The sequence below is a fragment of the Phoenix dactylifera genome, chromosome 6, assembly GCF_051530095.1.
Source record: "Phoenix dactylifera cultivar Ajwa chromosome 6, Ajwa_hap1_PhDact_Kaust_v1.1, whole genome shotgun sequence".
NCBI classification, from domain to species: Eukaryota; Viridiplantae; Streptophyta; class Magnoliopsida; order Arecales; family Arecaceae; genus Phoenix; species Phoenix dactylifera.
In genome coordinates this window covers 32,422,570-32,440,647 of record NC_143195.1, presented here as the reverse complement: position 1 = coordinate 32,440,647, position 18,078 = coordinate 32,422,570, and the positions used below count along the sequence as shown (strand labels likewise).

Genomic DNA, 18,078 nt, shown 5'->3' with positions numbered 1-18,078 from the left:
CACTTTTGTTCTGTTTTTGTTGGTAGACTTTAAACCATAAATATCAAAAATGGCATAATTGACCAGAGTATTGTACTTATTACAAAATCTTATGCTACGATTATATGATTTAAATGCAGTTTAGCATAGATGTCTTAAGGCCCTTGGTGAATGCATCACACACAGGTTGTGTTATTCATAATACATTGAATGACATAGGTTTTAAAGAACCATGGACAAAACATGTTGTTTATACTTATCAGTTGTTTTTGGTTATCAGTTGTTTGATACACATAGGTTTCTGATAATCGTGTGAAAATACAAGACTCACAAAACTCAATTGAATGGGAAAACAAGAAAAAAAATCTGTCAAACTTTTCCTGCCTCATCTAAACTCTGTAGCTTTCTTTGTATCAAATCAATCTTCTTCATGTTAACAAAACAATCATCCGCATGTCCTTTATTTTAGTACAGGCACAATGTAATCACAAACATCACATGATCAACATCAACAAGCGTAACTAAGAGGTTGGGCAATAGTCCACAACAGTACCCTTTGCAGTTGGGCAGGAAGCCAATGGGCATCCATCCAATATGTTTCCCCACCAACTGATCTTGATACCCTCAAACTCTAAACACAAGTATAACAACACGGCCATAAATGCAAGGCCGGCATCAAGTGCCCCAGAGAGGACATAATTGTGGCGTTGCCACCAGTCTCGCCTATACCTATAGATAACAAAACCAAAAACAAAGCCGACCACAATCCAAGTAGTGTAGTTGACTGCTGTGGCTGGAGGCATCTGCCCTAGGGCGCTAATCATGATGGGCATGGTGATGAGGCGGATCCATTGCTGTCTTGGAAAAGTCTTGTGGGCAAGCCAGACAAGAAGGGGACCAATGGCCCCAAGCAGGAAGAACCAGTTGATCGCCGAGTAGGTGCCGAGGGCACCAAAGATTCTGCGAGGACCAATCAGACCCCATACGACGGAAGCATCATAGAAAACATGATCACCTGGGCATGTCCATGGGCTGTCAGGAGCCAGTTTGGTCCGATCGCAGATGTTAGGAATGGTGCTCATGAGCCACCACGCGGTTCCCAAGTGCACCAGTGCCGATATAAGGGTTCCCACCACCTGATAGAAATGAAGTTGCATCGATCATCCTTCTCGTCAACAATAGCAATGCATAGAATTTGTTATGTTTCGGTTCGTTCCATGCAGCAGTAAGATGAATAAGATTTGTACAAATTGTGGTTTAATAAATTTATAATGCACAGATATATTTTAGTGTTGTATCTTGATTTCCTGCTGATGATTCAATATTTAGTTGTAAATCAGGATCACCAAGAAAAAGTTTTCTTCCAAGGTGCTGTTCGAGGAAACTGGAGAAACAAAAGCCGTGCCAAGGTGTCGGAAAAAAATGAAGAAAGTTATCATCTACAAGAATATTCTTTTATATGCAGCAGACTCGAACAAATATTTGAGTACACATTTCCTATGCAAGAAAACTGGTGGCAATGCCACAGTTATGACCCCAGCCAGGGCTTTGCTAGGATATGCATGAAAACTGGAAGTAATTGCTTCGAGTATCTTATAAATCTATATGGTACCAATGGGCATTGATTGATCAAAGAATCGAACGAGGTGATAAACATTCAGACATTTGAAGCGTCAGCAATTTAGGGAGAACAAAATAATTAGATAAAAACTACTTAAACTAAGAAGTTACTCCTATATAGATCACGAGAAAAGATTGATATATATAGAATTGTCGGCTAACATTTTTACTGGGATTGTGATAAATCTGATACCTAAAAGTTAAGCCAACGGAATTCTGCAAAGCATATGGTGTCAAACTAACAAAAAAACCGCGAGGAAGATTCATCATTAGATGGATGATCATTTAGATCTCATGATTCATGAGGCATCCTGAAATGGATGGCATTGGAATCCATGTTCATGACTACAAACATTGTCTTGCAAAATTTATATGCATTCATTTACTAATTTTTCAGTAATACTGCTATATGAGCATTAGGAAATTGAAATGGAAGCAAATTTTTTTGGTGGTGTACAATCCTCAAATATGAAATGGTTGGTGCATTCAAGGTAGATGACAAGGGGCCAAATTTGCTGCCAAACTGTAGGAACAAAAACCTAATAGAAAGACAGAGTAGCAAATAAGTTCATTCAGAGCACAACATCACCTCATCCAAAATAAGTTATGAATAGCTACATGGATTATAAGTTGTTCATGAAATAATCTTACTTAAATTACAAACTAATTGCTGTTAAAATATTGAGTGTTGTAAATTGAACTCATGCCGTTTTTCCACCTAGAATGCATTTAAAGAAGGCAGTCCATCTAACCAAAAATTCTAGATTCAAGGCCCATGTCAGATGGTGGACCTTGGGGCAACAAACAAGCACAATGGAAAGATGCTATGTCTCATATCACATACATTAGCAAGAAGGCACATACAATCAAAAGCAAGAAACAAGTGTATGAGCTTCCACCACTTGGGGCCACCTGCTCCCGGGACATTCCCTTTTCTAAGAGAACATATAGAAACAGAAACAAAATTTGATGCTAAAACAGGTGGGTAGAGCAATCTAACCTGTGCCATAAACATTGTTCTGGGAGGTATCTTCATATAATGCCCAAGTTTGAAATCTTGCAGAAACGTTAGTGCCTGTTTCATGCTGATATACCCATACACCTTAAAGCACATGTTTGCAACAGGGCGGCCTGGGTATACATAGCCAATGATGTACTCTGTGATCACATTCAACCCTGGCGTCTGTTCATCAAAGGAATCAGTAAGACTGGCTGCAACGTAGATGATCGTTACATATTTAAGTCCGCAGGAAGAAAAAAAAAAGAAAGGGAGATTGTGAGGCAGAACTGTAAAGAATGAAGTAACAGTTGGGGGAGATTACTTGGTTTGTTGTAGCTGTGAGGATTCCAATGGGGAGGGTAAAGAAAATTGCCACAGCACAAGCTAGCAAGACACCCCACCATGGTAATTGAAGTTGGTCAATGTAATACTCGCACGCAAAGATCGTTAGGGCAACATTCACCAGCAGGATGCACACAAACCACCACAGAGGAACTTGGTTGTATCTTCTCATCAGCCTTGCGTGCACATCCATTTTCTTTTCTCGAAAAGCCAATTTGCTCATCTGCCATATCTCTCTGCCCATATGGAAACAAGTGATCAGTAACTAGGAATCTTCATGGAGGTACTTCAGCTGACAAAGGAACCTAATCCCAAATCTGCACCAAAAATTAGCGGAGCATAGATCAAATTGTACCTTCCATGGAACAGGAGGACATGAACCACTGTGGCGCTGAGCGAGGCAAAGCCAAAGCCATAAGTCATTGCGAAAAAGGTGCTGAGATAGAGAGGCCCCTGCTTCTCATAAGCAGCAGCATCGAATTGGAAGTTGGAGTCAATGATGCTGGAGATGTTGTACTTCTGACCCGAAGATGTAAAGAGGTCATCAGAGAATATCGGGAAGGTCTTGGCATGGTATACATCTAACCAGTATGTGAACGGTGTGATGAAATACATGAGAAAGAAGAAGCCAGCAGCAATGTTGGCGGTGGCAAACCACGGGCTGGCAAGCGGGCTGCCCAGATAGGCGCATACAGAGGACCAATCGAGCCCGATGGCTGCGATCCCGAGCCCCTTCATTCCTGATCCCAACTGCTGAGCCAGAATGGAGTTCGGGAAGATCCAGCAAATCCATGAGAGAGACGTTAACATCTTGAAGAGGTAACCGGGAAACACATAGTATGCGAAGCTACAGATGAAGGCAATCAAGAAGAATTGGTTGCGGGTCAAGCTGCCCCTTGGCCTCTTTTCCTTCTCATGGAGTGCCCTGTATCCAGAATATGTATCAACCATTTCATAAATCGACGATGTTCTTGAGGCCTTGTGCTCGGCTTGAACTAGAAATTTCAAGAAGAGAGAGAGAGAGAGAGAGAGAGAGAGAGAGAGAGAGAGAGATACCCAAAGAGAGAGACTTGAACAAGATTGTAAGGCCACCACATAGCAGCAGGCTCCACCAAGTACCTCCTAAATAACCCTGCCCATCCATATCCCAATACCTGCTCTCCTCCAAATAATTGGATCATCCAATTCAATGCAAAGAAAATAATAAGGCCACCGATCTAATACTAGAATTCTTGAATGAAAAGCACTAGAGTTACCTGCGTGGTTACAATCACAACGAATGAAACAAAGAAAGTGAGGTTCTTCTTGTAGAAGATCTTAACAGCGGAGATGATGTGGACGGCATAGACGTTAGCGGCGCCGGAGTTGGCGAAGATGGTGATAAGCACATGCTCCTTGACGTTGAAGGGCCCGGGATTAAGCGTGAACTCCCACCGGCTGCCCCTGAAGAAGACGCGGTCAGGGAGGGCCGAGGCCATGAGATGGCCGAGGGGGACGACCGCGATCTGAGCTGAGATGGAGGTGATGGAGAGCGGCTCGTTGCGGTACCAAAAGAACTGGTTAAGGAAGGAGAGCATGACGCACGACACCGTCCCCAGGACCCACATCCGGAAAGTGAGCACCGGGATGGATGGGTCATCGCCGACCGGCACCGTGAGAGCGACCTGCTCGACCGGAGAGTTGTCGTCCGGTGAGGCGAAGGCCGAGGAGGAAGACGGGATGTCATGGTCTTCTTCTTGGATGTGTTTTGAGACTGCAAGCAAAACGGGAAAGAGGAGTCCGGGAGTTAGGAGTGAAAAAATAAGAAAGGGGGAAGAGATGGAGGGAGAGAGTTTGGGTGCTCACTGAGCGGAGCAGTGAGTTGGTGAGCAGGAGGAGGTGGAGGAGATTTCATGCTCTGCTTCCTTTGCCTCGAGCCGTGGATTGTCGGGAGAGAAGAGGCTTTCAATTCGTTCTCTTTGCCTCCCATCCCTCGTTAGCTCGATTCGATCTACAAAAGTCAAAGTTTGACCGGGTGAAGAGAAATCAGAACGCACAGATCTGAAAGCGCGTGGAATTCCGCATTCAACGGTCGGTACAGATCTCAAAGCAATCAGTGGATGATCAAAGAGGATTCCCCCAGCCCTGCCGGGTAGGTGGCGGGGTCTTAAACATACGGCCCAGACTTGTTACCAGGCCATTTGGCGCGAAGCTGGATATTCGACATGTCACAAATCCACGAACGAAATGGACGTGTAGCTTTTGATTGCCCCATTAACGGACATAATACTGTAAGCAATCAATCGTTCGACAATCAGAAGGTTACATGACATCTAATGTAACATTTTTTTTTCTATTTTGCCATTCGAAACGTCTTTGTGAAGAAGTAGATATCAATGAAACGTATGAGAAAAGGAACGTCCTTAGCCATTTTGTAACAGATGTTTTTGTCTGTGCCTGTGTGGAGACGTTACGTAATTTGCTTGGATAACTGCTTGTGGACGAAGAATAGCTTAAACAAATATTCAGTTGAATCGCCCCCAGATGCAAACCGTAATGATGACGATATAGACAAGGCAAAGGCAAAGTGTGATTTGGATGGAGGAGGAAGAGGTCGGGAGAAGTGTTAACCAGATAGTAGATTTGGAGTTCTGATGAATTTTGATGCAAAATTTCTCTCCTATTAAAAAAATAGACTTCTAATGTTGCAAAAATTTGGTTATTCTAAATTTATAATTAATTTCTCTCACCTCATCTTCATGGCACAAAAAGATATACCATGCCGTGAAGTGGCATTCCTTTTTATCAACTTTCTGATGTGGCACTGGAGTGTGCATATGTATCCCCTTCTGCATTTGACAAACCCCTTCCTACAACCCGGAAAATCAGCAGATAAGAGGGTTGAACTCCATAAAATAACTTAATAATAATATCAATTTTCTATTAGTCCAAGGAGGTAAACACCTTTAAGTGCTCAAAAATAAATTGCCACGATAGAATAATTGAAAAAAAAAAAAAACAAGATATATTCCTGCATCACTATTTCTCTTATTGATAATAGAATATTTCACACATACTTGCCATGGCAAGTCCTAAAAATATTTATTGTACAGCCACCAATCATAACCAGCTCGCAATATAAAATTGATGGCATGCTAAGAGTAGAGCGAACAGCCAAAAAGCGTGAGCAGCACTGTCATTTCACTCCAATTGTCTAATAGCTTATCCTCTTTGTTAATCTTATTAATCAACTATTTTAATTGAAAAAATAGAGAATTCTAAAATATTTTGGATAGCTACAATGACAAGTCATGTGTCTCAGTTCAAAATAGCATAGTAGCTTCAAATCAGATAAAAAAAACCAGAATAATTATCTAATTTCACAATTTATCACAACATATCTTCAATGTGTAAGTTCAGATTGAAAAACACAACATATTGAGAAAAACAAATGTTATTCAACAAAGTAAAACAAACGTAGCTTATAATTGCACACCTTCTTCAAATGGACCTTCAAAAGTATTCCTCATCCGTTTGACCTAGGTAATTCATGAAGATGGTGCTCCCACTATTATTCTTAAAAAATTATCATTTCTGCAGTTGTATAAGTTATTAATAGACTAAGCATCCATATCTTGCCCTTATTTGCACTTTGAAAACATTACCCAAACCATTGTAGTTAAAATTAGTGGAAGGATTGAAAGAAATATACCCTCTAAAAGTGGTCTTATGGCACCCCATATCACCTGAAGCTGCACTACTTTCTACAGGAGAAGCATAATTAATTGCTAATTTAACCACCTCAACCAATTAATTTTCCTTCCCGCAATGGCGGACTACTTATCAGAAATTATAGGCTTCACATTGGGGTGTCAACTTGCAGAAAATTTGAAGTTCAGAGTGCCAGATACAAACTGGCATTAGAAATTCTTGGTTCAATAAAATCTTCTCATGCAAGACAACTATTTCGGCAAAAAAATCCTAACATAGAACTTTATTTATTACTGGCACCTTTTTCTTTTAGCTCCATTTGATTCAAGAATTAATAAAAGAATCAGGATTCGAAAATTTATATAGGAAAAAATTGCATTTATCAGAATAATCATGCCACTATTTACGTCTGCTTTTGCTGGCTATAGTTTCTATATTAACTTTCACTAAAGGTGTTTTTAGTCCATAAAAAACAGAGGGACACATAAATGATGGGCCTTACACCAAGATTGGCTTACAACTTTTTCTAGAAATAGTAATACCAAGCATAAGCACCAGTATAACAATTTCTTGCTTAAGCATGTCTCCTAGTAGTTGTTTGACAGGCAAAAGGCTCGTGACAAGCTTTATGCCTGCCTAGTCCCTGAACCAAATGCTGCCTTCTGGAGAAAAAGCACCCTCAATCAAAAGTTATTTCAAAGATATTAACCAAACAAAAAAATAATTATACTTATAAAAAAAAGGCTTTTTTAATTCACGTTTTCTTATCCAGTTATACCTGAACCAAAGGAAGCCAAATGCATCAATGTTCGCTCCTATCTGGATCAGGCGAAAACAGTGCTCCAATTTTAATCTGGAGAAAGCTTCAGACTAAAATCTGTAGGCGTACCTTGATATTTGGATACGTTAACATATTTATTACCTTATTGTGATACAAAGAACATCCGAAACTTGACTATTTTAACACACCTTTATCCTTGTTTATTCTATCGGCCATATTGGATTCAAGTGATTCTCACAAAACAATTGTTTAGAAGGCAAGCTGCCACAGAATTCATGCACAGAGACCCACAAGTATACTCATATATACCAATATCAATCTCAACAAGTGGCCACATTGGCTTTGGCTACAAGTCATCCTGTACAATATCACTATTTCTTTGTGGCAAATGTATTCGATCATACCAATAAAAAATGACTAACACAATTTTTTTCCATAGTAGGATGAACATATGCGCATCCATCCATACACATTCCGCTTTCAGTCTTACAAACAAATGCACATCTAATAATAAAAAACTAAAAAAAATAAAAGAAATCTTAACGTTGCAATCCCTTGCATCACTATTTTCAACCCTCCCAAAAAGAATTATTTCTAATTCACTGATGATTTCGCATATTAACCAAAGATGTGTTCAGTTTCTCTAAATTTTTTAAGCAATATCCAGGATTTGTAAACCGTTCCTCCTCCAAGGGCAAGCTCTTTGGTGAGAAGTGCCAACCAGATTAGCTTAACAGTAATTGGCATGTGCCCTTTTTATCTGAAAAACAATGGAAGCGTTCTTAAAAAATTATTTGCATCCTTTTAACCCTCCCAAAAAACACAACACAGGTTTCTAGTTTTAATGAGGAAAAGAAATATGAATCTATAAGTTTTAGGAAATATGCAAAAAAAAAAATATTTGCCAAGATCACTTGCAATTAGTCTGAAAAACACATAATAAAAAACAGCATCTTTCAGCAGCACAAAGCCAAAAATCAGCTTTTTTTGATAGAAAAATATCACCTCCTTACTCATGTCCTTTAATAGGTAGTGCTAAATGATTTTATGCATTCTATACCTTGCAAATAGGTACGTGGATTAACTCGTGAGGCTTCAACGTACAGCACCGATACAAATTTTCACTCTACAACGTCTGCTAGGTTCCTTTAGACATACATATCCTTGGTACTTCAATGCAAAGCTTAACCAATAAAGCATAAAGACTGACCAAAACATCTTGTCTATAAATGTACCGATATGTTAAACCAAAAAAGCTTCAAAATTTTAACATTGGGCCAGCCATTTATTGAGCTCATGCTGTTGATGCAAGGAAAAGACTGATTCCAGCATTTTATAAGCCATACGATCATGCTTTTTTCAAAAAAGATCTTCAATTGCTGACCACATATTTTATGTGCACCATGAATGAAATTCAAAACCAGACCAAAATAACAAGAAAACAAATACGATGCCAACGGACAACAAGAAATTTCACGCACAGATTTAATCACGTAATGTGCACTCCTTTCAGCTGGGTTTTCTGCATGCTCACGGATTGTCTTGCTTAATATACAGCAAAAAGGTGGGCTGTACCTTGGAGAGGAATATCCAAGATTGCGTGCTACCCGTTAATATTAATACCCACCCATAAATATGCACTGGACAACGAGAACTGAGAAGACACATCTCAATGATGCACGAAATACAAGACAAACAGTAAAGTGAATGCATTATCATTTGAACTGCTACATTTACTTTTTTTTTTATTTTTCCTAATCAGCAACGGAAAAAGAGATTTGGAGTCAGGCATATTGGGAAGAATGCCGCCAAATTTCAAACTCGGATATAGAATGTAGCAGCAGCAAAACCAGCAAACAGAATCACAGAGCAGAGAGACAAACCCTTGTACTTCCAGTTCCACAAAAAAAAATTCGAGATAAATTATGCAAATGATGCATATTTCTCGCATTCACGAAGCTCACTACACTGGACCACAAGCGCCTAGCAAGCTCGGCTTCTTTCAACCAAGGTTTGGCAGTAACGCAAGCCACACTGTTGTACTCACAAAAAGCTCTCTCTATGAATTATCCAATAAATTTAAAAAAGGAAGATTGCTAAACAAATTCCTGACACAGTAATGTGTGACATTCCAGTAACAGAAATTGGATCGGATTGAGATTAATGTCACAAAGCTCATGATGTTGAGTGATATAATCCAACCCACTGATTTTATTTTCTAAACTACCACATAAGTAACGAACTTTTGACTTGTCAAAAACAACTTGGCAGGCATCTTAGCCAGATGTTAAGATCCCCTAGTTCCATTATAATTAATTATATACAAGAGCTGTCTGCTTAGCATATATAAGCCATTGATAGTAGCTGTACTGCAATTAAGCTTCAAAAATTAAATCTGAGAGAAGACCGTGCATTTCATATCAATTGTACCACGAAAGTCAAATTACTTACTGCTTCAGAACATCAAATAGCGCATGGTGTCCTTCAAAAGAAAATGCCAACACATTTATGGCACAGATAACAGATATGCCAGGCTATGATAAAAGTTTATACGAACGCATACTCACGCTCATAGTCTACCAAAAGAAAGACTGAAATACGTAATCTACTAGCAATCCCTTGGTCAACAAACCTCCTGATCTGACCGTGCTTTACTAGACGGTGACTGTCGGACAACAATTCAGCATAACGAGTGTATAACGCACCCCCACTATCTTCAAGTAAATATTACGCTCGGACACAAACACAGACTGAGATATCGGCATCTGTCACCTGGAAAGGGGAAAATCCTCCCGACATCAACGCCTGCCACGAGGTCCGCCAGCTGACCTCGGACCAGGAAAGCGAGCGAATTGCAGCCTTAAATTGGCTGAATCTCGGTCATGCTCATCAAACTTATAACCTGCAAAATCGAATCGTGACGACTTTATGCTGTGTAAACGACGTGCTTTTTTGGAGCATAAGAGGACCTACAATATAACGCATGGACGAAACGGCGCACTAAACATTCCGTAAAGGAAGCCCACGTATGCAATCGATTAAGCACCGGAAATTAAAGTTATTTTTGCACATTAAACTAGTCCTAGAAAACAAACTGTGGATTTTGTTTTATCCCGGATGTTCTGCATACCAAGTTTTTCAATTTTTTCCATTACTAAAATGCCATGGTTCCAGTACTCTTAATTATTTACTTCAAATCCACTATGTAAGGTGGAAGCAAATTTTGGGTCCCTATAAGAACCCTGCATGGACTTAAGGGCCAATAGTTCAAGGAGCTAGCCAGCCTCATCCAACTCATACCCAGCCCAAACATTAGATGTTAACTTCTAGGTTGTATAAAATTCTCAAATATTAGATCAAATCCCTAAAAGGTTGAGCTCCAGGACAATTAGACGAAGCACCATACACAGCCAAAAACATAGGTCAAACTAGATACAGGATGATTAAACACTTAGGATGGAGGTAAAATTAAAATCAGATAAACAAAAAGAAAAAAAAGGATCCTCTCTTTCCAACCTCCCATATAGCACTTATAAGCAGAACCACTCCCCCATCTCTCAAATCCCTAAAAGGTTTCATTTACATGTCCAGGATAAATAGGTTCGGCAGTATAGACAGCTAAAAACATAGGTTGAACTAAAACAAACATGGTTTGACACTTAGGATGGAGGTAAAATTAAAATTAGAAAAACAAAAATAAACAAAGGTTCCTCTCTCCCCAACATCCCTGAACGATGCTTCTAAGCAAGACCATGCCTCATCTCTCCTCCACATAGCCAATCAAGCCCAACCCCGCAGAAAACGGCACAAATACATGAATAAAGTATACATATCAAAGTGACAGTATCGCCCAAATAAAACTTTGCATTGCAGAATATGAAAATACTAATGTGCATATGCACATTTGCATAGATAAGCACATGCACACAATCCCAGCAACTGCATATTTCACATTAAAAAATTCCATCTAAATTTACATCTATCTGCAGCAAAACACTCAATATTCGTTTAGCTAGTGCTATCACGACTGCTTGCCTAATAAACCAAGAATCAGCTCAGTATTACTATATATATAACCACTGCGTGTTGCCATTTCATTGCAAAAACAAACAATAATAGGCAGTAAGTTCGTTAGTTCTTTCTTAACTTTTTCTCAGATCAAAATATTTATTATACTAAACGGAAACTGATGGCTTAATTGCTAACTGGCTCATTAGAATCTTTTTCATAATACATGGAACCTTTTCAGTGGATAGATGATGACAGATTGCTTGGGAAGCCAATATATCTATATATGTAAGACAAACAACCTAAATATCCCGAACCATATTGAACTAACATCCTAAAAACAACAAATGACAACAATGAGCATGAGATAAACAAGCAATGGCCAACTTTCAAAAGATAGGACACTTTCTAATTCCTCAGCATAAAAGTGCACCTCAAATGAACCTGTGCGCTTTGACAGTAGTAAACTCCATGTGATATGAAACATTTCAAACTAACTAAGCCACCCAAGATCAGCAAAAAGGTACCAAGGACCTGCACAAATTGCCCGACGGTACGGTACCATGTCGTGCTGACTCGCAGCGTGCTGTGCCCCTCTCTCCCGCCCTCCCTGCCTCTCTCTTTCCTTCACCCCCCCCCCCCCCCCCTCCCTCACCAGTGTCTCAAGATAAGGGGGCTGGAACGCTCGCTCGCTCTCTCTCTCTCTCTCTCTCTCTCTCTCTCTCTCTCTCTCTCTCTCTCTCTCTCTCTCTCTCTCTCTCTCTCTTCTCCTCTCCTCTCCTTCCCTCTCGCCCTCTCTCACCAATGTCTCGAACTGCGAGGCGAAACTGTGCTGATCCACCCCCGGTATAGCTAGGTACGCCCCCGGTACAACGAACCATCAAACCACCGTCTCCAGAAACATGAATGATAAAGCCCCATCACGTCAACTTATGGATCTTTTATAATCACATCCATTTTCTGCTAAGTAGGTTTTTCGTGCTGTCAAATTGAAATACTCCATAAACACCTCTATATACAATCAATGTATCTTTTAAGTTCTGATCAGAATAGATAGAACAGCATTCTTCTGGATTGCACAGTAACCAAGGAAATTTACACAAACCAATTCATAAAAGATAAGGAGATTTTTTTTTAAAAAAAAACCAAGATTCTAACCCTAAAGCGGAGGCCTCATGTTACCTTTTGAAAAGCATTCTAGCTCCAATTTACTCGGTTCACCTATATCTAAAACCATTTGAAGACCAGGAATCACAAAGGGAATCAAATATTAATATAATAACACAATCTGGGATATAGATGTTATTGAAGCAGCATTATAAATGGAGAACCTGAAAGACAGCTGGTAAAGTGCACAATCACAAGAGATCCCATGGCATAACAAAGAACAACATTGACAAGCATCAAAATAAAAGTAATTATAAAGAAGACTAACAAATCTATAACTACAATTAGGAAAATATATATTGTGATTTTTACCTTGCAAAGCATCCAAAGCAACTGCAGCTTGACTGGGGGTGGAGAAATCAACAAAGCACAGAACAAGTGGATCCCCTCCAGGCTGCAGAAAAGTATAGGGAAAAATTTGAAACTACAGACAAACAATGAATTGAAAAGGCTAGACAATAATTTAACTCACTCAAAGCAGTAACTCACATGTCTAGATTCCTTATTCACAAGTCTGACCTCTCGAAAACCTGCAAAGGGACGAAAAATATCTGGGCACAAAATGAAGGAACAACAGCTGGATAAAAATTATATATTGAAAGACAAGAACATCTACACAGTAGGATACGAGACACTTCCCTGCGTGTGCAGTTCGCAGGGAGGCCTTCCACGAATAATGTGCAAGATGCATCTGGAGGTAGAGGTGTTTCTGGTCTACCACTTCCATATCCAACACTTCGCCCATCCATGCCTCCAACACCCATCATACGCAGATCATCAACAGGATGACCACCCATTCCACCAGCTACTGGCCTAAGGGATTCTCCACCACCATAAGACACGATCTGCTAAAAAAATCCTGATACAGATCAAACTTTTGCAACAATGAACTTAACCAAAGATAAGGGTAAGCGTCTTTCAACCATACCCCATCACGCAAATAACGGTCATAGGATGCACTGATCGATTCAGTGTCCCTGATGACACGGTGTCCCGCTCTCCCTTCTTCACGAGGATAATAACCAACATATTCCGAACCAGCCGGCACATCTTCAAAGTCAAAACACATTCAGTTGTGCAAAAGGGGTGCTTCAATTAAAGATCATGATGCACATTTTACACGGACTATTATTGAATTTGGAATAAGAATTAAACAAAATTTTGCTTCTTATTTAGATTAATTAGCAACTACCAGAAAGAAATCATTATTACTTTAAAATTACTACGAGAGCAAGAAAATGATTGCAACAAAGATAATATTGGACTATCAGCTACAAGTTTACGAATCAAGCCGATGTTACAACCATTTCTGCATAAGGTTTGCAAATTAGGAAAGCTGAGCAGACAAGGGTTGTGCATGTGTAAGATACGAATCTGATCAGAAGACAGCAAAGATTAATTAATCATTCAAATGATTAAAAGAACTTTAGGGCATAGAGACACTATTTCACATGCAAAACCGAGGTACACTACACTTCATTTCACTCACGATACTTATCCTTTGCAAATATTCAATCACCCATTAATGAACGTTAGCTTGGGTAGTTAAATGGTTAAGGTGTGCAGCAATAAAGACATTGAGTATAAAGAAATGTGGCACAATAGTCATTGTTTCTTCTTCAGAACTTGAACCATGAATTTACTCAAATCATTTTAGTGACAATGCTATGGCCATGGATGCAAGCAAGGACTGCCAAATTGCCCAGTTCGGGCCGTGCCGACCCGGCCCGGTGCGAAACCAGGTCGGTTCAGCTAATATTTTTAGTTCCGGCCTCGTACCAGCCGGAACCCCTACAAAACCAGCTGGAACCTCTACAGAACCGGCCGGAACCCCGATAGAACTGGCCGGTAAGTGTACGAACTGGCTGGAACTGGTCGGTTTGGTGCAGACTTGGTGCGAAGTGGCCAATTCGCACCAAGTCAACTCGGTTCCGAACCGGATTGACACTATTCCTCCAACTATTGCCACCCGATGCCTTTTAAGAAGGCCCAAGAAGGCCCTCCCAACAGCATTTGAAAGTGGTAAGGAACCAATTGAGACTGAAGTGCACTTAAAAGAAAGTAGGGCTCAAGTATGCAGATTCGATTTATAATGCTTTCGTTGTGATGAGGATGATCCTATGATCAAATGGCTTGTGGGCCAATAGTAAGAACCAGAACTTGATGAGCGAGAATCACCTCCATGACCGATCAGTTTCGTAGCCAGTGAGGCTAGGGTCGATGCAGGGCAATGAGCTAAGTGAAATATTCCACGCGTTCTTCCAGTTGATCAGCTACAGCCACAGCGGAGCCAGTCACACCACATGACTCCTTGTCCGAAACATCCTCTCAGAGATATGATCGAGAGATGCTTAGAAAAGACCACTACGCTATCCGGTCGACTCGGTCAGAAGGGCAACATAAATCCTCCCAACATAAGCAGGCAGAGAGAGGCATGAAGGATAAGAAGACAGCTAACCAGGCGGAGAGAGGTATGAAAGATAAGAAGACAGCTACCTAGCACCAAAAAAAAAACAAAAGGCAACTGCAGTCCCAATAGAAAGTGTTGAGGAGGAGTCAGTACACTCAGATCAAGGACCTAAAGTAGCAGCGATGACAGTTCTGGTGGTCAGAGATCTGCCGATCAGAAAGAAAGTGGAGGACAGGAGACTATTGTTTATGAGATAGTCGCAAAGTGATCTTCAATTCACTAGTGAGTCTTAGTTTACGCATATTACACAGGATAGAGACCACGGTGCACAATACGGTAAAGCCTACGAGGATATGATTGCATATAGAAGACAAGCTCCTCGAAATCATTCAGGAGGATACGATGCAGTTGCAGATGACCTCACACGTGGAGTAGAATCCATAGACATATCGGGCTCCGAGTCGTAACTAGATCCTATTATCCGCAGCCACAGGCAGCCAATGACTTATACGTATACGGTATGGTGTGTCCAAGGCATCTTTCAGTGGCAACTATAACCCGGTAGACGTTCCTCATGGGATGAACGTACAAGACTACAATGCCGCTTGGTTAAAGGATAGGTTGATATGCTTTTTGTCTATGTTGATGATCCAATATCTACAAGAGGCATCGCCACTCAATTCGAGTTTAGATATCCGTATGTATGTTGGGCATTAAATATATGTAATTGATTGTATTATTTTTTTAATTTTTACGTCATTACTAGATTTGAGGATATTTTATGATATTCATTTTATGATTTGTATCATTTTAAAGCAATAAAATGCATCATCTAGGTTAAATCGAGATTATAAAAATATCAAAAAAATATCAATAAAACAACAAATTAGACTTAACTTCATTGAAAAAGTTCAAAAAGAATGATTACCAATTATTTTTTTAAAAAAAAAACTCCAAACAAAAAGGGGTATGTCAGTCCGTGAATGGGCACACCACATCCATCGGTTCGAACCGGTAACGAACCGTACCAAGCGCCGACCAGTACGGATTCCGGTACCGGTTCGGGTTCCGGTACCGGTTCGACGGACCTTGGATGCAAGTGCTACGATCATACTATAATGGAGCATCAGATTCCCCAGCTTTAGACTAAATGAAGGTTTCATGAAATGGCAATATACATACATGCACATGCATGCATGCATGTAAAGTAATTGTAAGAAACAGGATACAAGAACAAGTTTTTCATAATAGTATAAGAAGAGTTTTGATCCAAAACATGAGATTTTTTTTATTTGCAAAAAAAATAATATCAAGTGTGAGGACCTATGTGGGCATGTGTTTAGACCTACATTGGCTATACACTGAGTAGATCTTGAGTACTTAAATAAAGCTAAAGAATCCAAATAATAGCTTTTGGCTAGCCTTTTTGGATGAGGTCCAAGGTTATTACATCAAAAATCTTATTTTTCCTTGTGGAACCCAAGGGTCAATAAGCACCTAAAAGTCGCATGACAACTCGAGAGAAGAATATGTTCAAATAAATCTCCCAAACACTTTATGGTGCACAAGTTGTCTTCCCCAACCATCTATAGAGTTTGTGCCCCATCTTTAAGAAAGATTATAAAAGCTTTCAGTCCGTGTTTGGTTGCCAAAAAAGTGAAAGAATAGGAAAGCATATCAGTACAGGAAATGGGAAAAAATAAGAATTTTTCCATGTTCGTTAGAACACAGAAAATTGCAGCAAAGTTGAGGAGAAAGTGACAAGGAGATGATTAAGTTGTCCTGAACCACCTGTCCGCTGTTGGTCTCTCAAAACTGCCGCGTCATAAAGAAGGAAATTTTTAGCCCATTAATTTATGTTTGTTCTCTCTCCTTAAATTTCCTTTTTAGTAACAAAAATGGAAAAGAAGATTCTTGGGTAACGAACTTTCTTCTCTTTCAATTCTGAAAAACCAAACAAGGCATCAGAGAAGTTCAAGTGAACTGACACATTAACAAATCAAACTAATGCTAGATGTTCCTTTTGTTAAAATTTATCCGATGCACAGATTAAAAAAAATCAGAACATTTCACTTATCCAGAACAAATCGAATGAATTTGTTTATAAAAATTAAAGATGGAAAGTTCATCAATTATACTGGGCCTTCAGTTGTGATTACTGATCTTTAAAACAAAAAAAATAGAACAACTAGCAGATTAGCAGATCATACCAACATAATAGACAAAGCCACAATAAATTAGAAAAATTCTTCAAACCTACCCACCACAATCTCAACAATTAAAACCCTAATATAAGAACATTTAATGCCGCACTCACAAAAACATGTAATTTCATCTAAAATTCTCCCACAAAACCATCTTTATACCATATCAAGAACCAAATAGTAGATCGAATTACGTTAACTCATCGAGAAAGAGCAAATTCAGAGAAACTCCCAACATTACAACCATCGCCACCACCATAAAAAGGGGGAAACCCCTAAAATAGAAATAAAGCCCTAATTGAATCAAGAAAACATCCCAACAAAAATCATGGCAAGTAGGAAGAAGTGAAACCCTAGCGCAGAGAGGAAAAGGGAGAGAACCTCCGTAGTCGGGACGAGGGCGCTTCATGGGGGGCTGAGGGGGAGCCATGGCGGCCTGCGCCTGGTGGCGCGCGTCTCCGTACCTCCAGTAGCCGTCGGCCATCGGCGCTCTTGGCGAGAGGAAAGAGGCCACCTAGGGTTACCACTCCCGTTCTCCTTTTCGGGTGCGGAAGAAGAGAGTAACGAAAGGCGGTGCGCTCGTGACAACAAAGTAAAGCACGCGGCTCTCCTCTGAGCGCTATTTAACAGCGGAGCCCCGGGGTTGTGTGTGATTCCTATAGAGGGTACTCGCTTTATATGACAAGGAGAGCTCCCAATTGCTTTGGGCCATCCATATGGTACCTTGCTAATCCTAACGGAATTCATATCATCTTGCTAATCCTAATGGAAGCCATATCTACTTAAGATTATAATTTGTAGGGCTTGATGTATTGAAGGAAAAAAAAAATGTGGAATCTAATAATATAACATCTAAATATAGTATGTAGACAATTTA

The 18,078-nt window shown here is 39.9% G+C and overlaps 2 protein-coding genes across 9 annotated transcripts; both read right to left on the bottom strand.

Annotated features, from left to right (window-relative positions):
- Positions 1–382: 382 nt before the first annotated feature.
- Positions 383–5,790, bottom strand: LOC103707718 (oligopeptide transporter 7-like). 2 transcript variants are annotated; one of them, XM_088723727.1, is made up of 8 exons: positions 5,671–5,790; positions 4,787–5,209; positions 4,198–4,694; positions 3,998–4,095; positions 3,297–3,866; positions 2,922–3,177; positions 2,600–2,782; positions 383–1,115 (listed from the first exon to the last, which is right to left on the bottom strand). In XM_088723727.1, the coding sequence occupies exons 2-8, from the start codon at positions 4,908–4,910 to the stop codon at positions 501–503; spliced, it is 2,343 nt and encodes a 780-aa protein (XP_088579853.1). In that variant the 5' UTR covers positions 4,911–5,209; positions 5,671–5,790; the 3' UTR covers positions 383–500. The 2 variants fall into 2 exon arrangements, with proteins under 2 accessions (XP_088579853.1, XP_088579854.1); XM_088723728.1 differs by having other exon boundaries at positions 4,787–4,931.
- Positions 5,671–17,810, bottom strand: LOC103707719 (protein MATERNALLY EXPRESSED GENE 5). 7 transcript variants are annotated; one of them, XM_088723729.1, is made up of 6 exons: positions 17,583–17,810; positions 13,516–13,637; positions 13,216–13,435; positions 13,077–13,138; positions 12,900–12,981; positions 5,671–5,790 (listed from the first exon to the last, which is right to left on the bottom strand). In XM_088723729.1, exons 1-6 carry the CDS (start codon positions 17,683–17,685, stop codon positions 5,726–5,728), a joined length of 654 nt encoding a protein of 217 aa, XP_088579855.1. In that variant the 5' UTR covers positions 17,686–17,810; the 3' UTR covers positions 5,671–5,725. The 7 variants fall into 7 exon arrangements, with proteins under 7 accessions (XP_088579855.1, XP_038982534.1, XP_008790540.1 ...); XM_039126606.2 differs by lacking the exon at positions 5,671–5,790 and adding an exon at positions 7,989–8,172; XM_008792318.4 differs by lacking the exon at positions 5,671–5,790 and adding an exon at positions 9,809–10,314.
- Between the last annotated feature and the right edge of the window lie 268 nt (positions 17,811–18,078).

What these genes read in the sequence shown, in the direction of transcription:
- LOC103707718 (XM_088723727.1), bottom strand. Translation starts at nt 4,910, where the DNA reads ATGGGAGGCAAAGAGAACGAATTGAAAGCCTCTTCTCTCCCGACAATC. An exon ending in TTGTGATTGTAACCACGCAG is followed by an intron (nt 4,096 to 4,197) that starts GTAACTCTAGTG and finishes GGAGGAGAGCAG; the next exon opens with GTATTGGGATATGGATGGGC. An exon ending in GAACAATGTTTATGGCACAG is followed by an intron (nt 1,116 to 2,599) that starts GTTAGATTGCTC and finishes CATTTCTATCAG; the next exon opens with GTGGTGGGAACCCTTATATC.
- LOC103707719 (XM_008792318.4), bottom strand. Translation starts at nt 17,685, where the DNA reads ATGGCCGACGGCTACTGGAGGTACGGAGACGCGCGCCACCAGGCGCAG. An exon ending in CCCTCGTCCCGACTACGGAG is followed by an intron (nt 13,638 to 17,582) that starts GTTCTCTCCCTT and finishes TTGACTTTGAAG; the next exon opens with ATGTGCCGGCTGGTTCGGAA. An exon ending in TGAATAAGGAATCTAGACAT is followed by an intron (nt 12,982 to 13,076) that starts GTGAGTTACTGC and finishes ACTTTTCTGCAG; the next exon opens with CCTGGAGGGGATCCACTTGT.